Consider the following 20,649-nt stretch of genomic DNA (forward strand, 5'->3'; position numbering starts at 1 on the left):
AAAAAGAGAGTAACATACATGTATGAAATAATTTTACTCGGGGCCGTAGAATGATGCAGTGAATTCTGAATGTAGACTGTAAAAGGTTGGGCACTGAGGTCAACAGAAGCCTTCAATCATCTGAGCAGGATAATTAGAAGTCTTTCAGCAGGAAGACAATAAATAAATAAATAAGGATTTTGCATGACATTAGGGAAAGAGGGAGGTTCCAAAGGAGAAACCTCAGGAGAACAGCAGAAGAAGAGGAGACTGGGTTCCTGATGTAAGGTCAGAGAATACTAAAGATGTGAGAAATCAGTGATAGGCAATGTGTGAAGGCTATTTTACAGCTATGTCTGAATTTAAGAAATCTGGGAAATCCACATACTTTTGTAAAGGTGTTTAAAAAAAGGAGGAGGACAGGAGAAAGAATAAACCTTCCTGTGCTAAAGTACTATGCCATACAGTCAAAGGAGGGAGACAGTACTGAAGCTTATGCAGACAAATACAAGTTTAAGAGACTTGAACGTGGCTCTTCAATGGATGTCCAACAGAAGGAACTCAAGGAGCGCTGACAGTGACAAACTGCCTGGGTGACTGATGTTGAACAAATGAGAGAAATACTGAAAAAGTCCCATTTAATTCAAAATTTCTCATAAATTGGTCTGTTTTGTTTTGGTGGTGCAGTTTACTCTTCTGACAGCACAACATGGCTGTTATAGGGGAGAGAATGAAATCTGAAGGACTGAGGTGTAGCGGAGACTGCTGCAGTCAGACACATGGAGCATGTCAGTGCAGGTGTAAGGGTTTGCCTCCCTAAATGGTCTCACCCTTCATATTGCTGTCATTACACAAGTACAGATGAACCAGTGCAGTCTGACTGCTTCAACTACTATTGACACACGAAGTAAAACCATGAGCTGGCTGGAGCTAGCTTACAGTGCTCTCCAAAGCTACACAGATCACATCTGTCTTTTTTTTTTTTTTTTTTTTTTCCTCCCAGCATAAAGTTGGGATTTACACCTGGGATTTACACCAGCTTTAATTAACTTCATTTAATATCACAATAACATTTCCATGTAGGCAAGACTGATGGACTTTGGGAGTTTAATTATAGCCTTTGCTGACATAGTATGCATATTTAGGGAACCAACTGAAAGTCTTAGTTGCACCAACCAGACCTTCTGCTAGACTCTCATGTAAGTTTGAGCCTGGGTCTTGCAACATCATTTTCAGTTTTAAAGAGGACCCTTAAAATATCTTTGTTTGCTCTCCAATCAAATGAAATTTCCTTACTTTTTTATTGTATTTCAACAATAAAATTATATGGTCTTGTGAAAACAAAACAAGGTGAGTTCTAAGCTCTTCCTAGACAATGGAAAAACCTTATCAAAACATAATGTTATGCTGAGTAACAGGTGTGCATGGATGGTTAATTTTCTGCTTTGCATTGTATTTTAAAGTCTCTGCCATATTTTGGACTAATTGCTCGTAATGTAGTAATGAAGGTGAAATATCACTTTATGAGATTTATCATTCTAACTTAAGCTTTTTGGATTATCTCACAACCAAAATTTCTTTGGAATGTGTCTCAGAAGTGTGCTATATTGCAGTCAGAACAGTGATTAAGCAGATTCAAGCTTAGGATAGTTCTATATGAGTTTGGGCTTTCAGTTTTAAATGATGGGCCAAATACACAACTGAAGCGTGAACATTTTGTTTCCCTGGAACTGTGCATCTTTACAGCAGCTGACATTCAAATATGTTATTAATCTGTGCAGGCACAAGGCATGTGAATTAAGGTTTTACATCAAGCTAGAGTTCTGGCATTCCCTAATTGCTGGATGTTACCTTAAAACACTCCAAATCAAATGCCATACATATCATTTTTTTCAGTCGCTTTAAAAACAATCTATAGAGACATATTCCATTATGCACTGCCAAATAGAAAGCCCTGAGCAGGCAACTGGCACAGCTGGAATGTGTCAATCCACCATGCAGATCTCTGAGACCAAGATAACCATGATTAATAGAAGTAGTAGGCATATGTCCTTTAAGAGGAGGAATCCTCATTGACCAAGCTTGTGTAGGAAAGCTGAAATCTCTGCTTGAGTGGTTAGCAGATAGCTACTGACAATGCATAGAAAGCTGAAATCTTGGAACATTTTTCTGATGGCTTCAAACCCCAAACTGTTCCTGCCAGTGTCTTGTCTAGCATCCTCTTTCCTCATCCCAAGCTTCACCACACCCATTGTTCTCTTTAGCTCTGCATGGGCTACTACACTGATTTGCCCTAATTCTTTGTCTCCTCTAGCCTCTCTTCCCTTTGTAATGGTTCCCATCTTTTAACTGTACATCAGTGTGGTGATTTTACTCAACTGGGCAGCTGAGCTACACCACAACCACTCTCTCACTCCCACTCCTCAAAGGGAAAGGGGAAGAAAATATGATGAGAACGCTCAGTGGCTCATCTGGCCAGTGGCAGGTCTGTTTGGAACCATCTGAAACTGGTTCTGATCTGACATGGGGCAGCTTCTGGGCTCTGCTCACGGAGGCCACCCCTGCAACCCACCTACTACCAAAACCTTGCCACATAGACGCAATACAGTGAAGCATAGTGTTTGATTTCTCTTCCCAAATCCTTCAGTAATGTGTTCTAGTTATCTTTCACACACTTGTGGCTCTTCATCGCAGCATCCCATCCTACCATCATTCCCAGCCTGATTTCTCTCTCCTTTCTGTTTAGTTCTGGCTCAGTCCTGCTCCCTGTCCAAATTCAAGTATGCTGTCAGCACCAGTAAGGAGAGCACAGGAGAGACAGTATCTCCATTCTCAGCTTCTCTCTTCAGTGCTGGAAAACTGATTTTGTGGCAAACCAATATACACGTTGTGAAACAATGCCATACTTTTAGGTCCCAAACCCAAATGACCTCATGTGTAAACTGCGATTATTATTATTATAATGGAGATGTTTCATTCAAAAGTACATATGCATACATGTAAACTTATGTTTTGATACACACAGAATTAAAAAGTACATGTGGGGTTGGAACATATCTTTAAATAGATAGATTTTAAAATAAATAAAAATGCAAACAAGATATTCAAAATGGGAAACATTGAGTCATAAGTGTAGGTATTGTACTATTCTGTGGTATATATTGAATTCACAGCACTAAAGTAGTGACAGTAGTGATTTTTTTCCTATTCAAATACCAAACATGGATTTAAACATCCTCTGATTTCTGTTGAAAGTGTTTATTTAAGAAAATTGGAGCCTGGAAGCAATTAATGGCAGAGAGGTTCTTGAAGGCTAAATGATATCATCTGAAGTGTGGGCCACTGCCAGGGCAGCCATGTAGAGCAGCTACAGGCATCCAGTGTCACTACCTCTCTATAGCATGCTTCTCATGTGTTTCTTCAGTGCAGCTGGATAGACAGTTATGAAATCAAGGCATCGTTAACAAACTCAAATACCTGTGTGACAAATGGACACTTTCAGAAACTATCTAATTAACTCTATCTCCAAAACAGTAGCTTTAATGAAGCACTTATTTTAACTGAAAAGCAATTAGGCATTGTCTCCTTACAGTGCACATGTGTTTGACTCTTGTTAGCGTTAACAAGTTTCACTCGCAGAATCCTGCTCTACAGGACATTTGCTTGCCCTGCTAAACTATTAAGCTGTTTTCTCAGTGCTGTCCCTGGTCCTACCAATGTTTTTTGAGTTTTTAGATTAAAAAGTAAGATAAGGAAATGTAGTCAGCTTTTAGTAGTGGAACAAACTGTGTTATATTTTAAAAGGCCACGTTTCAAACAGAGGTTAGTGGAAAGCCAATTTTCCTTTCCCTGCTTTGAGTAGGTCTGTGCCACCCAATGATACTTGGGAATAAAATGTAAACAAAGAGCTAATGCTTTGGAGGTAACAAGTGTCTTCTTGAACTTTCAAAAGTTTTAAATTGTAGTCTGAACTATAAAAATCAAGGAAGGAAACTGTTGGCAATGCTGCTGTTGCACAGCATTCCTCAAGAACAGTAAAACTAGGGTTTAGAGAGGGTTAATGGCAGATGCCTTCTTGCCTCTGACTGACCTAATCTAATTTGCCTTCAATCAAAGACATGCTCAAGTGAATTTGATAGGACTTGCTATGGGTAGGTCAGTGTTAAACAGAAGATCCTATGATACCTGTTTACTGTATCTGTCTCTTGTCTGTGGGACGAGATAAGATGGTTGGTTTATCTAAACAGCCAAAGAATGGCCTGATACTTTATGCAGTTTTCTACATTTCTGAGAAAAAAATAAAATAAAATGTTATTTTGTACTATACGTTTTGAAACAGAATAAGAAAGCTCTTTCAGTCTGTGAATATGAACAGACACTGCATTTTAGTTCACAGGGAGTATTTCTTGTGAAGGAGTTTTCTTCCCTTCCTCTTTTGAGACCAATAATAAAATTCCCATGGATTTCAATGGAACAAAATACTTTTATGTGATACAACTTAATAGTCGGGGATACTTGCAGTAAGTAGAACTGGCAGTACTGTAACTGTATAAGAATAAGCATAGTTCAATATAATTACCCTTCTAATTCTGCTGTATGAGAGGGATTTTAGTACTAAGTGGTCGTAGGCTTTTCTGTGCATTTAAGTTTGGCTAAGGATGGTCTTATACCATGTGTTGCAATTGAGAAAAAAAAAAGGGGGGGGGGGGGGAAGGGGAAGAAAAAAGATGGGGGGGACCTATGTTAGAGACAACAGGCAATATTGACAATATTGACTATTGTTGGAGACAATAGTCAGTTGACAATACACTGGTCAATTACAAGGAACCCCACTTCCCAAGCAACATCTCAGTCATTTTAAAAGTATTTAATAGTGCTATGCCTGAGTTTGGGGAGATGAATACATTTTCTCTAACTGGAATACAAATGAAAGGGTTTGCTATCACTATAGCAATGTTGTAGTTTCATAAGCACATAGTCTGTAAGATAAAAAGAAAAAAAAAAAAAAAGAACCTACAAAAGTCTCCACTGTGTTTTGTGAGTTCAGAATTAATCGAGACCAAATTGTTTACTTCAGCAAAAGAGAAAACTAAAAATAAAATTGTATCAGAAAATACAAGCATAATGCCTAGAAACATTTGTCTTAAACTCAGAGGCAAAATTAATTTCTTGCCTAAGAGAAAATAAACACTTGCATGTCATCAATCACATTCTGTTCCATGTATTTTAGATTTGGTGTAAATTTAAACAAACAAAAAAACATCAAACTTCATTTTTATAGTTATTGTTTTGTAATGAAGTATAGTGTTTATGAGAGAAGAACATGAATGTCCTGAGGAGAACCTGAGAAAGAAAGCCCAAGTGACTTTTAAAGAGTTCATAGAATTCCCGTCCCTTGGTCTCAAGCTGTTTCAGTTACCTAGGGAAAGCATGTATGAAAAGTTATATTGAAGAGAAGCACAGCTTCTCATCAGTATGGTCTGTGACAGAAGTACTTGTAATCGGAGAATTAAAATTAGCAAGAAAATTCAGGAAACAGAAATATTACAACATTGCAAATCTAAAAGTTGGATGAGAGAGCAGTAATGTGACTATTCGTTCAACCATTCTTCATCCAAGTCATGACTGCTTCAACAAGTGGAATAGTATAAACAATATATGAGGTATTATACAATTAGGTGCCAGTGATTTGTTTGCTGACATGTTGCATGTCAATATCTACTTTCAAGGATAAAGTTGAAACCTGTGCCATATCTTTTCATCTGTGTTTCTTTCTCCAGTTTGAAATCACTGGGTTAGTCCTTTCTACAACCTTGTAAAGCTCTCTTGAGGCTTTGGGGGCAGAATGAGCTGTGGGTCAGTCCCCAGGTCCCAAGGGCACGGAGGGAAGTGAGCATCTGTTTGTAACCAACCCCTCTCCTGAAGTGAGGGAGTGGGCAGGATGGAGAAAAGATTGCAATGTAGACATGGTACTGAGCGCCTACATTGATTATTAACAGCCAACCACCCCCCTCCAATATCTCCGGCACAAGGGATAGAGACAGTTTGGTCTTTTTATTGTACTTGTAGGTCTGCATCAATCATGAGCAAGACTATGTCATACAATTTTCAGGAAAGAAGTCAAATGCTTGCCCATTTTTCTGGCATTGCAAAACAGGTTTAGGGCATTAGCAATGCAAGTGTGGATGATGCTGATGTTGCTTCTCATGCAATACATACCACAAGGTTTTTATGACATGAGTTGGCCTTGATGTTGAGCATATGTGAAAAGTGCACAATTCACCCTCATTACAGCAATCACTATTTTGAAGCAGTAATCCAAAATTCATGGTAAGCATCAGGTTTTTTCTTTATAAATACCAAACCTTGTGCCATAACATAAGACTTGGATCTAGTAATGAATCTATAATAAATAAATAAATTAATTAATTCCTCCTGTTGAAAACTCAGAAATGGTAACTCCCATACTCCATACCACTTGTTGTCCTTGCTACTTGTTATGCTTCCAAGAACCATAGCTAATACTGGATCAGCTTGTTTGAAGGGAAGTCCAGAATAGTTCTTGCTATTATGTAGTGAGTGCAATGTTAAGGGTCTCCTTTCAAGTCCTTTAAATATGGCAGAGGCGGCCATCATTAATGACGATGCTCACATTTTCAGTAGTTGCCTAATAAGGATGGAAACAGAGAGGAAAACCAGTTGCTTTAATCTTCTGGACAGCAGCTCCTTGTATGTTTTTATAAGGGGATAAGAAAAGAGACATTCATAAATAAAATAAATGCATTTTTATTTAATCTACATCTGGGAAACTAACATTATTCATATGGTGCAGGAGGTGAGGGACATGACCTCAAAAGGCCAAATTTTGTTTATTTTTTAATTAGTAATACTTGTTTGTTTGTTTGTTTTTGTTTGTTTGTTTGTTTTAATTGATGCAGAGTGCTGCCTGGCTAGCTGTCCACATAAAAAAGTAAAATAATAAATAACAAAGCAGCTTTGCGAGTACATAGCTTGCAAAAAAAATATTAGAAATATTAGCATTTTAATGTCCAAGTCCAGAAATAACTTTTTTTTTTTTCAGCAGCATGGCACTGAGAGAATACTTCCTTGAAGTGTGTGGATGAGCAGTAATTGATGCACATGTACTTGTTTAACCTATAGCAGGTTAAATACAAATTTAAAGGCAATTCTCCAAATGACATGTCATTTAAGAGATGATATTGTTCCTAGATCACTGTAGTATTTTTCCCAGCAAATTGCCTTGTGCACTAGGGGTTTATTAACACCAGGGAGAAGCTAGCTGAAGAGTACTACTGATTAATGTGACGTATTTGAGTTTCTTACTACAACTGTCTCAACAACCAGACATACAAATCTGCTCCATACACAGCAAATTAAATTTATATTACATAGCCTTGGCTAGAAAATTGTGTAGCTAATTTAGTCCCAAAAACGAAATTTGATTTTTTTCCACATGAATGCTTTTGTGATTTTTCATACCCTGTTGGTTTCTGCCATTGGTTTAGGTTATTTTAATCCTTCCTTTAAAAGAAAAAATAAGGGGAAAAAAAGGAATATGTGAATATATATATATATATGAGATTTAAAATTTTTTTTAGGAACATCCCTCACTGCCTCAGAAATTAATATGTCCAATGCATGAGTACAAAATGACTTTTCCAAGCTCCCTTCTGTAAATACAACATGAACCATATTTTTTAATAAAAGTTTGCCACAGCTAATTAAGAATATAGAGGTGTGTATCAGTTGTTTTTTCCTTTGTGCTGTGGCTCTAGCTACATACTATTCTACTAAGCTGAAGCACACCTCTGCATATAAATGTCAGTGGTAGCTGATTCTCACTGAACTAAATAGCAAGTATTTGAATAAACTTTTTCAGGAGGAAAAATGAAATAATTTAAGCAAAGTTGGTAACCAAGAACTGGGGGAAAGCAGAGGAGAACTGGATGTTTAATTTCCTAGTCCTGCATCTGAAATATGTTTTCAGATAGTCATTTATCAACAGTCATTAATTAATTTACCCATTAAACCTCACATAATTTGTCTGTTTATATGAACTACATATCCACCCCCTTGTACCACCTAGTCCCTCTTTACTATCTTGGTCTTACCATTAATTTCTCACTTCCATGGTCCATGCTCCCATCCCTTCCCCACTGAGCTTTCAGTGCTACCTGCTTCATCCCACAATGTTTGGGCTGCCATCACCTCCTCACACTGCTCTAAGTATGGCCGGTTTCCTCCAAGAAGCTCTACAGCCTCTTTGGGCAATGCTCTTCAGGCACCATCTGTTCACAGTATCTCCTTGGCCAGGCTTCTGCCTGGCTGTTTTCTGTCTCCTTTCTTCCTGACCACCCTGCTGTTTTGGAGAGTCATTTTGGAGAATCTGCTAGTGAGGTACACTGCTAACCTGTATCACTGCTAAAGCTCACACAGGACAAGGACAAGGACACAGTAGCGTCCTTGCCCAGCCCTTCTCTTCCTCTGCACTCACTTGTTGCATCTGCCCCTAAATTAAACAGTAAACTCAGAGCAGAGCCTTTTCCTCCCTGCTCCTTTTAGCACCATGCACAACGGTGCCTGGCTGATGTCAATAAGTACCCCAGCTGTACAAATAAATAAGAATAGATTTGATTACATAGCTGAAGTTCTAATCCAAAAATAATTTAAACAGTATTCACAAGTGGTTTTGCTGTCTATAATTCATATATAATAATTTAGGACTACTAGTTTTTAATCGTGTAATTTCAATTTACTTGCAGTTCTCATGGGATAAAGTATATTATTGAATAAGAAAGGAATAAACTATATTCAGGGTAGCTGTAGGGTGCTATGCTTTAAAAGAAAGCTGGTGGATTTCTAGGAGAAAATATGCAGGATCCATTATACTGTTAATGAATGCATGATTCAGATTGGCGACTTAATTTTTAGATCGCATTTCTCTAGTACTGGCAGGTTTAACAGGCTTCATACATAAAAACTGAACAAGATAGCATATATTTACACCAACATGCAAATACTGAATAATCAAAAAATAAGTTTCTTGTATTGTTTATTCACTTGCAATTTATTTATTTATTTTAGTGATGTAGCATGCAAAGGGCACAACTGCAATTTCTGGTACCACTACTGAACCTGTGGTTGTTGCCTTTGAGGCAGCTTGGTATGTATCCACAGCTACAGCCTTTCACCTCTATGTAAGCCATGACTACATGCATAATTTTTTTATTTGGCCAGGAGCTTTCTTGAAATATTCAGCATTTCCTTCCTCAGACAGGGTGGCAGATTGGTGATATTTTCAACTCCCTTGGCTAAGAGACAAATCCTGCACTCCTTATTTTTTGCTAAGAGACCTGACTGATGTAAGATTTATTCCTTCAGGGGCCACAACCATGAATGATTATCAGAAAACACTTTGTGTAGTGACTTGTAGCTTTAGAAAATGTGATTTTTATCCATTTTTTATATTGGCACATTAATTGTAAGCATTTCCTATCATCCTTTTTCTTGAAATGTGAACAGATGTCCAACTTTTTAAGAAGCCATGTATTACAGTGGGCTGCATTTCAAGTCATAGAGCCACAGCCACAGAATGAATCTGAAATGCTCTGCAAATACACAAAGAAAAGAAGATAGAATCAAAAAAAAAAAAAATCCAGCTTGGCCTTCCATTTGTGCACCAGCTATTTTTTTTATTTATTTATTTTCAATCTCTTACAACTAGATTATCACTTCTTAAAGGAATTTGAAAAAAACTCTCCCATGAGACATTCTAATCCGATCTTGTATTATGACAATACCAGTTGGATCTCACCCTATTAGTCACTTGCTGTAAATAAGGGATTTTCCACTGACTTTTAACTCCTCAATTAATGAGAATTATTGGAACCGTGTCCTGGAAATTAGCCATAGAGCTAGCAACAATTGCAATTCGCTTAGGAAAACTGTTTTATTTTAAATCTTCCCATCCAAATTAAAAAGCATGAAGAATATATAATGTGCAGTAAATAAAGCATATTACTCTGACTTGCATTCTTTTTCTATACCCCTTGGCTGCATGAGACCCTTAGGTCTAAATCCTTCTTTCTGTTTGTGCAAGTTATTGTCAGTCAGAGCTCTTCTGGAGAAAGCGGTCTGATAGCTAGCCCATAATATTTCTGTAACTTATGTATTCTTTATATTCTCTAGTGTTTCAGTGAATTCTTAATCCCATTTTACTTTGTGTTAAGCAGTCTAATGACTTCTATGTGTAGTTTAGTCACTACCATCTCAGTTACCTTTTGTTCATTTGCCTTTATTCTGGGGAAAAAAAATAAAAAAAAAAAATCACATGATCTTATCCCTTCTCTTCTTATTCAAATAATGATAATTGTTTTATTGTTTGCAACAAAATCAATTTTTATGTCTAGTATTGACTTTGAAACATACCTTATTTCACTCAGAGACATGAACGAGGTCTTTCTTGGCATGCAATATTCAGACTTACTTAAGGAGACACACATCTCTTTATCCATAATGTACATACACTTTTATCTGTCAAGAACATCCCTTTGTTCTTGTAGAAGCGTGCACACTCTGTCCATAGATACCATTGGAATTAGTGTCACTTTACAAAGACAGTTTTGACCTCTCTTTTATAAGTAACTGAAGAAAGTATCTTTCACATTAATGTACTTAAAGCATATGATGTTCCTGTAGTTATTTTCTGGTAATTTTGAACGCAGTGCAAACTGAACAAATATAGTTAAGTTATGTAAACTCTAACTATACTATCCTATATAAAGAATAACTAGAGACACTGCAGTCATTCTATAACTCTTTCTGGTCATTTCACCTCAATTGGCTTAAGTTGCAAGGGTCACAGACTTACACATCCATGCATGTACCAAAGCACCCTTACACAAAATTCCCGTTAGACCAGTAGACATTAAAGAAAATCATTTTCTGCTGTGACTGTTAGGTACGTGTATGATGCTTTCTTTTTAATGGTACTTGCATAAAATAGTATCATCTCCATTGTTATGGCAGAAGGAAAAATATGACACTGATTTTGCTGACAAAATTGAAATCGTTTTTTAGATGCATTGCACTTTTTCATGTTTTATTATTATAAGTGGCTTTTAAAGTATAGAGTTAACTTTTTATGCGCAGGCTTTATTAGCTGGTTACCTGAATTTTTCTTTTTTATTTGTACTTCAGAAAAAACACAAGCAGAGGTTGATTTTTAAATAGATATTGATTTTTAAGCTTAAATGGTTGTCTTTTGGGGGAAGGAAATGGACATTAGAAATTCAAGATGTTTGCAGCTGACTTCTGTTATATCAGTTTTTCTACTTGCAAGAAAGAATGGACAACTAGAAAACATATTTTGTTTAAACTATCATTTCCAAATCTGCCAGCTTACTTTGGCAGCCTTACAGATTTACAGAGTGGCCTTCCCTAGTTATAAATCTTCCCAACTATAAGGAATGGTGATTTTTGTGAGTATGGCATTGAACTGTAACAAAACATAGCTGTTGTCTATAGCCATTTTGATTACCTTCAGCAAGTTATTTCATTATATTATGCTTCAGTTTTCTACCTGTAAAATACAATATTATTATAACAGGCTTTGCTTTGCTGTATTTCACATACTAATGAATGTTTTTCTGTATCACTTTCCTACCCCACAGAAATGCTGAAAGCATGTGTTCATTAATATTCTTGAAGCATGACAAAGAAAAGCCTATTAGTGTAATGTGCTTTGCGTTAAAACTTCAGTTAGAAGAATAATAATAAACAACATTGTTTAAGCTTTGGCCATAATGTTTAGAAATATAATATTCACATGTTCAGACTTAAACTGATGAGGTAAAACTTTGAGGTACCCTAGGTCTTTCTCCTATACGCATGCAAACAAACATCTAAAAATGTTATTTCACATTGAGCAAAATGATTTGTATATCCTTGTTGGAATATATATCAAACAGGAAATCAAGAATGGCTCTTTGTCATCTATATCCTTAGCCACATGTTTCAGTGTCACGTCTTCCTATTCTCTCTGTGTATTTCCATCAGTGAGGTGAAGGGAAGCTTGAAATGGGCAGTTATGAAATATCTTACCCATAGGAAAAGCTTCTTCTTAACCTCATTAGTAATTGCGTGAGAAATGATCAGGGGTATGACAGTTTATATTTCCCTGCTATTATTTCCCCTAATAACTGTAGATGTTCTTATTATATTTCTAAATGCCTGTTCTCAGAGGTGACTTGAACAAGAGGTATTTCATTTTATCAGGTTCAGATTGATTGCCTCTGTGTTGCGTTGAATATGTTCTTGTTCTTGCACTATAAGAAAAAGTAGATAGAAATCCCCAGTTTCTTTTCTATACAGTGCTCCGGGTTGTATCATTTGTCTCTTTTGTCTTGATTTATTTGTTTATTTTTATTTTTTGTACAAAGAACTGTCCAAGCTAATTTTGGACAGAAGCCCTCTGACCTCAACACATGGGCAACACATCATTTATTCAAGACAACAGAATGCTTTAACTGGTACTTTCTAACACTGCATGTATTTATTACAGGTTTTTTTCCTTGACTTTCTTTTCATTGAATAGAGGCTTTAACTTAATGACAGTTTTGTTTGCTTCTTTTCCTTTTTTTTTTTTGCCTCTGTATTGGAGAAAGCAAGTGCAATCAATGGAGAAAACATCACTACATTTCTGATAGTTTTAACAGCTGCAGGCAGTTCAATATTTTGACCTGTATTTTAATGCTCTTAGTGTTTTCAGTAATATCCTAGTAGAGACACTGGAGATAAGGAAGACCAGCAGCCACAGTATACATATTCTGTCCTTCTGCTTTCTGTTGTTTTACAAAAAATAAATAAATAAATAATACTATGTTTAAGAGCTTGCAATAGATATCTAACACAGTTCGTTTAAAAAATGACAAGTGCAAATTGAAAAGCAAAGTCCCATTAACAGAGAGTTGGAGTGTCACTGTGCCATTAAATATTAAGTCTGGAATGCTCTGGGCTTTGCATAAAAGGAGAGCCAGTGAGAATCTTGGAACATGTTAAGTCAATTAAAATATACCTATTTGACTTTTATTTTCTTCACAGACCACAGATGACATCCTGGTGGCCTCAGCTGAATGTCCCAGTGATGACGAGGACATCGATCCCTGTGAGCCGAGCTCAGGTGGGTTAGGTTAGTCAACTTTTTTACTACTTTATTTCATATTTGCATGCTCCCATCCCACAGAAATTTGGAGGGACAGTCTTTTCTTATATAGTGTGGATATGGTGAATCTGGGCCTTTATACACGTGGCAGTGTCAGTGGAGAGGGACAGTTTGCCATATATTTGTCAGAGACAATGGCTGAGAAGGCATTTTTGGTAGTCATGATCTGAGCAGGGTTATAGCTTACCAGAGGACCTAAGGCTAGACTCGGAAAGGCAGTCTGGGGCCCCTGTAACTCTGTTGTCATGATAGAGACACCTTCGTTTAGCAGAAAGATGTTGCAATTGTTAGTGCTTAGTACTTAAAAGAATTAAGAAGTTAGTACTTAATAATAAAAGAATTAAGATAGATTTGTTGTGTACTAACATATTTAGTTAAAGTAGATATCAGTGAAATTTGAGACTGGGCAGTATATTAATGCAAATAATAACTAAGACCCTGAGTTGTTATTATAGACTCAAGTTATTATATATAGACTCAAGTGGGGGCAGGAGCTATTTCTATATAGCCTTAAGACAAAGAAAATTTTGGTTCAAATGCAGATGTGTGAGTTCTCTTATTAGGTGTGACACACCTAATAAGATCATGGAAATATTATTTATTTAAATTTAAGTGAAAGAGAAGTATATGACTTCTCTCAATTTTTGATTGACCTTCAGGGTGTCATTAGAGCTCTTCCAGGAACCAAGATATTTATGGGTTTGATGAGAATATTTTGGAGTCAAGTTTTTTATCCTTTCCAGTAAAAAGGTTTCAGAGTGTTTTCCAAACTGCCACAAGATGCAATGAACACTCTTACACCTGAGTAGCACCAGATACACCTACCTTACACATTTCTTGCATCTCTCAGGAAGATGTTTCACTTGCAGAAGTCCCAGACATCATGAGCTAGATATTTGGGAACTGTGATGACAATTCATTTTTTGAAAGCTTGACAATTAATTTCAAAGATTTTTTTTCTGTTTTTTCTTTATTTTCAAATTCTTGAGTTCAGTAAGATTATGTCTTTTCCTGTATATGTCATTGCAGTAGCTCATATGGTTCTGAGCTCATCCAAGCTAATTGTGTTCTAGCTTTAGTTAACTCAAGCCCTGCTGTTCAATAGATACATTTACATTTGGCTGTGGGAGGGGTGAAATGATGTTATCATTTCTGATCAAACTGGAGTCTAGAGGGGAATGTGAATATTAGTCTTCCTGCAAAGCCTTGCCATTAGCTTTCCTGTTTTAGTGTACCATTCATCACCCAGCTACGCTTCTCATTTTTTTTTATTTGAGAATGGTTTTATTGTTTCATTTCTTGGATCCCAACTGCTACTGCTTTTTTTTTTTTTTTTTTTAAAAAAAAAGTATGGATTGGCACAAAAATTATGTTCTCCATAAACACAATTGTCTGGATCATTTTATCTGTCATTCTTCACATCAAAATGTCACTTGTCCTCCCACTCTTAACTCTTAAAAGCTATTAATTTGCCTCCCTCTTCAATGGCCTTGTCCTTTTCTCATATTTAAAACAACACGAACCAAAAGGGTTGGTGAAGTCATAAGTTCTTGCATATCTGTCTCCCTGTAAGCTGTTTTAGTCTTATTCACTTAGTCTTACAAATAAGCTTTCTTAATAAATAGTCCTGTAGCAATAAGACACTGCACTATCTGAATAATACTGCAGTCTCCATGCTCTCCTAATAGGCTGGAACTTAAGCGAGGAAAACATAATATTGTTGACAGTGACAGATTATTTCTTTTTCTTTTCATTTGGGATGGGAGATGAAAAAGGATATGTCCCTCCATTTAAATTCTTCCCATGGATCAGTTTAGCTTTTCCCCCTTAAACCTTTTCAGAAACCAGAGTTCCCTCCCCATAGCCACTCCTTCGTCTTCTCGCTGATACTGGTGAAGCTCGTGTTTCCTAACAGAGACTTCTAGAAGGCCAAATCGTTAATTTTATTATTACGTTTTCATTTGAAAGGCCATAGAGTGAGATTCCATTAGATTTCTGCTCTTACTGCTTGATGGTCATTCAGGGAAGGGATCTGCCCCAGTACAAGAGACGATACAGCATACTCATGCAGCGCACTCATTGCTCCCAGGTCAACGTTTTCAAGCAAGAATATGTTTACGGGATGGCCAGAGCCCATTCATTTTTATTGATAGAGCCATAAGTGTACATTTACATGAGGATTGCCCAAAATATGTCTATTTCTAAACCAAGATCTCCACTCAGAAGGAAACCCTATTCAACAAACCATTTGAATATGGTAGATCTATAAATCATAGAAATTAGCTATCACTAATTAGCTAAATTGTACTGATTAACAAGATTTATGCTTAAAATAGGGCTTCTTTTCTAGAATAAATACAGTTCGTATTGGCTAACAAGTCTTGGTCTGCCACCGCAAGCTTTGCTTTCTGTGCATCCATCTTCCAAAGAACAAAGGGAAAGATGCAATTTGCAACAAATTTCATATGGGAAATGAAAATGTAGACCAGACTGGGAGCTGCTAAGCAGCAATCCCATCAACTTGTCTGGAACATAAAGTCACAAAAATTATAATTGCAGATTTCATTGTGACTGCTTAACATGCCATAATTGGATGAAGTCATAACAAATTTATTAGCATGCGAAACTTAGTCAACATACTTTGCATTATGTTTTGTGTGGTAAGACAGCATGTGTTGCTTTCATAGTCTCCTCACCTTCCCTTTCCTACTCTAAATACTAATAACTGTGCTAAAAATAATATTAACATTTTGCTTCATCAGCTTCACGTCATAGAGGAAATAATAAAGCTTCTTCATTTTTTAGACAAGTTATGAAAATTACTAGTGGAAACCTGTCCAATAAAAAGACAGCCTGGGATGTTTTACTGATTTTATCTGAAGAGCTATAAAACTGCGAGTGGACAAACTGCCATTCTGCATGTTCGGAGTGCTGTTCCAGCCTTTCCTGAGTTCTGTACAGAACTCTGATTTCTGCTGAGTTGCAGTGAGCATGTGTACTACACTGCTTAATTGCTCCAGCTATACCGCCTGGTATTTTATTTGTCAGCTATTATCTAGTCTCTTTTGTGGCTATGGAAATGTTTCAAAATGCAGAAATCCAAATTGGCCTACATTAAGTGAAGTCATGGAGTTTAAAGGCAGGGAAATCTGGACTGTGGAATAAATCTTACAGGTTTTAGCATACACACAAACAGTGCTTTTTTTTTTTTTTTTTTTTTTCCCCTGCAAATTACAGTTAAATCCTTCTCAAACTCAGGAGTCAACCAAGTTTTAAGTTAGAATTTAGCTTGAAAAACCTGTCCAGATGGCTTTGGCAGAAGTGGGATGGGTAGAGGATTTGGCACTCTTTAAGAACATAGCCAGCATTTATATGGTATCTGCTAGTCTTGAAAGCGTTAGCAGACAACCTTCAAAGTGAACAGATAGTGTTTTAGTAACAAACCAAACTACTTGTCAGGTTCAGACAAGGGTCTCTTTATCAACAGAATCTCATGTGTTGCAACCAAAATAAATACTTCATCGTCTCTTAATCAATATTTGCCTGTCTGGCAACTCTTGGGTTCTACTTCCCAGGGCAGTGTTTGATTGGTGTCAGACCTTGTCCTGTACTTGTTCTATAGGGAAACAGGGCAATAATAGGATAAATTTCAGTGCTGTATACTAACTGGTGTATTAGGTACCTGTCTTAGCCTTGATTCTTGATCTGAAGAGAGTAATGGGATTAGATATTTTCCCACGTTATTATGTAAGAACCAACAGTATAGATACTTACAGACTGATCTTTGAGCATGTATTGATTTTCCTATACCCTGGCTTGGCATATTACATTGCAGACAACAATTGGCAATGTTCATAAATCTGCAAAGCATCAGTACAGCCAAGAAACAGGAAACAAGTCACTACTTCTGATGTTTCTTACAGTACATTGTAGAGACTGTTGTTCACTGTTCTGGGGAAGGCTTTTTCCTTTAAGCAGAATATTACAGGATTTTGCATGCAAACTGCTTCCTGCATGCGTATGTCCCCCTGCTGTGTTATGACATGTATTGGACAGATGGAGGTGGCTAGGAACCATACAGTTCTCAAACACTTTGTGATGGTTTAGGTTTGGTCCCTGAATTAATGCCTATTTTTTCTAATGAGCAGAGCTGTGAAATATGGCATGTGAATGCTTTATGCTTATTTATAGAAGTTTTACTCTTCTTTTTCTGTCAGAAATTACTATAATGTATTACTTGTGCAACTACACTTCATTGAATCTGTTGTGCAAGGACCTGAAAAAAAAATACAGTTAATTCACAGGGCAACTGTGGTCACTATGGCTTGAGACAAAATGGGAATATTTGTGCCTCATTCCAATTATCCTGTAGTTGTATATGTATTTTCAGTATTAGAAAGATCATTGGGTTGCCTTGACTCAGCTTCTTTAAATGCTTAGCTGAAATACGTAAAGATGTGTCTGCATGAACTGCTACAGAGCGAAACTTACGTGGTTTTATTTGCAAACTTCTCAAATGTTAGAATTGGGATAGAGTGGCACGTACGAAGTGCATATAGCATGTAGAATAAAGGAACTGACAGACTTCAAATATACATTAATTTTCCTGTAAGTGAAGTTAAGATAATTGTCAGGTTTACTTAATTTTATAAATCAGAAGGCAGCCCCCAAATCATCAGAAAGCAAATGTAGCACTTTTCCAAATGTTTTTATTGTGAAATGAACACCTTTTTCTTTTCTTTTCTTTTTTCTTTTCTTTTCTTTTCTTTTCTTTTCTTTTCTTTTCTTTTCTTTTCTTTTCTTTTCTTTTCTTTTCTTTTCTTTTCTTTTCTTTTCTTTTCTTTTCTTTTCTTTTCTTTTCTTTTCTTTTCTTTTCTTTTCTTTTCTTTTCTTTTCTTTTCTTTTTTTAAACAACAGTCTTAGCTCTTCCTGTCTGTCACTGCAAATTACACATATGGCATTTTTCATCTGAATTTGATCAGAAAGATGTAGTTTTTTAATTATCTAAGTAAATTAGGTTAAAAATGATGATTAATTGGTTGTATCAACAGCGATCTCTACTCTTTGTCAGCCATGTCATTGAAACATAAGTACACTGACTAAACTTGTAGCTCTCTAGCCATTCCTAGCTTTCCTAGCCAATATACATGTACGTTGCTCATGTTGGGAGCTGCTGAAAACAATGGCACGTGCTGAAAGGGTTTTTTTTCTTTAATTCTCATAAATATTTTTTCAATAATTTAGAGAATTCTAATTCCTCAAATGGATTCTCTGTAATTTTGGTGGTTGTCTACATGTTCATACTCTCATACATCATTCGTTTGTGTAGCCTGAACTACTACAGGGGATTTATGAACAAAATAAAATTATTTTAAACTTTGTTTTTAAAGCACACTTTAAGGCAGGATGCAGCTGTTGCTCGCTATACATTCCTTGCTGAACATATTTAATTCAAAGAAAGTTTTAATACAAAGCCTAGAGATGACATCTCTAATCTAATTGGAAAGCTAATGCTTTCCAAGTTGTATTAATTGCAATCATAGTGATATGAACATATCAGAATTTAGAATATGGATGGAAATTAGAGGCTGACTTTTTTTTCTTGAGCCATAATGGTTTTCTATCAGTGTAATATCAGTGACTCTATGAGTGGTGAGAAATATCGACACCATTTCTATAAATCATACAAAGCTCTGTACTAATTTGTAGAAAACCTTATCCACTGGTGCACAACTGATGAACAGAGTTTCTTGTGTATAAAGTTTGAGAGTGCATTCATATTCCACTTAATTCTTGCCAAAGTTGAAGATTTTAATTTTTATAATATGTATATGAATCGTAAACATTCACAGTGTAAATACTGGGATTGTTATTTGTATGGCAGTACCTAAAGCCATCTTTCAGGTGTATGCATACAACATGAAAAGATAGTTCATAGAAATGTATGAATTGATAATTATTTGTATTGCTATTATGTGCTCATTCATTTGGAGTTAGATATCACTACAGCACAGATGAAACCAGATGGTAATGTTTCTAGTAGTTCAATGAAACTTAATTATTTTATAAACAATCATTCATGAAAAATGGGCACATTACTTAGTGTTCCTGGTGGGGTAGCACACATGACTTTTCATTCTTTTAAAGATGTAAAACACTGTTTGTGACTCAATTCTGAACGTATTTACACACAAAGATGAAGCATATGATCCTGTTTGATAGGACATCCGGACTGGTATATGAATTCAGAGAAGCAAACCAGGCACTTCACATCACTAATTCACAAATGCCTATGTGTGTCATATCCATTGACCTCAGTGGAACTTCCTTGATTTTTCAGTGCTCGTCTAGATCATGGACAACAAAATGTGTAGCAAGTGAATATAGTGTCCTTTTATTCAGGTGTAGAAATGATATTTTAGTCCAAGACAAGCATACAGGCCCTGCAGGAGATAGTCAGAAACTGAATGGCAAGCATGTCAGAGCTAAGTATCACAGTTCTGTGGGCAAGGCTGGAGGAGTGCAGATTTTTACTCTCATTCAGCGCAAACAGAGGTGGAGGAATATAGTCTTATTCCATTGCTGGAGTTACCTGGGGAATATGATTTGTGTCACAATCCATTTAGTATTCTTTCTCTCTTATTTTCTCTCTACCTTGCCACATAGATATGCATAAACTCTTGGAAACTTATCTTCCTTAATTTCCTTAGAAAAATTTACAGAAAACACTGTTACTAGCATATAAGCTGTAGCTTGACCTGTTCTTTTTGCTACCTGGCCTTACAGACTATTCCAGCATTAACCGGAGAGGGAGATGTGTCCAGAATGACTCCAAAGAGAGAAATAAATCAAGAAAAATAGATTATTACTGAATAAAGCATTGCATAGACAGAAGGAATTTGTTAACAGCTAATGCAGTGGCTTTGTCAGTCACACACACCAAAAAAAAAAAAAAAAAAAAAAAATTGGATTCATGACTGTGTTCTTTTAGACAAAGCAGTCTTGATTTTAAAGACTGATATTCAAGATTTTCAGTTACACAAAAATTGTATCCCAGTGTTCTATACATGTATCCTAATGTATGAAAAGTAGTTTGTGGAAGTTTTAAGTCTATAATGATTGTTAGTTTTTAGCCACAGAAATAAGGGCATGCTTTCATGGCATTCACTGTGAGATGTTTCCACAATTTAAACAAAAAAAAATACATCACAAGATGTTGTGGCCTTTCTGAACTGATCCTATGTGGGCTTCCCACAGGCAGCAGCTCTCCAAGACCTGCTCCCACATGGCTTCGTACCACGGGGTCCATCCCCCAAGAGCAAACTGCTCCAGCACAGTTTCCCCACGGGCAGCAGCTCCCCCCAGCTCCCTGCTCCTGCGTGGGCTCCTCTCCACAGGCTGCAGTTCTGGCCTGGGGCCTGCTCCTG

General features: G+C 36.5%; 1 protein-coding gene across 35 annotated transcripts in view; it reads left to right on the plus strand.

Moving 5' to 3' along the window:
* The window catches only part of NRXN1 (neurexin 1), a 723,656-nt gene that overhangs the window by 691,961 nt on the left and 11,046 nt on the right, over positions 1 to 20,649 (plus strand). For 23 of the 35 annotated variants that reach the window (XM_084513032.1, XM_084513021.1, XM_084513027.1 and 20 more), the window contains one exon: positions 13,102 to 13,189. In XM_084513032.1, coding sequence (XP_084369158.1) covers positions 13,102 to 13,189 — 88 coding nt within the window. The remainder of the gene's footprint in view (positions 1 to 13,101; positions 13,190 to 20,649) is intronic. The other 12 variants (XM_084513050.1, XM_084513028.1, XM_084513055.1 and 9 more) reach the window with 1 other exon arrangement.

This window comes from Aythya ferina (genome assembly GCF_964211825.1).
Source record: "Aythya ferina genome assembly, chromosome: 3".
NCBI lineage: Eukaryota > Metazoa > Chordata > Aves > Anseriformes > Anatidae > Aythya > Aythya ferina.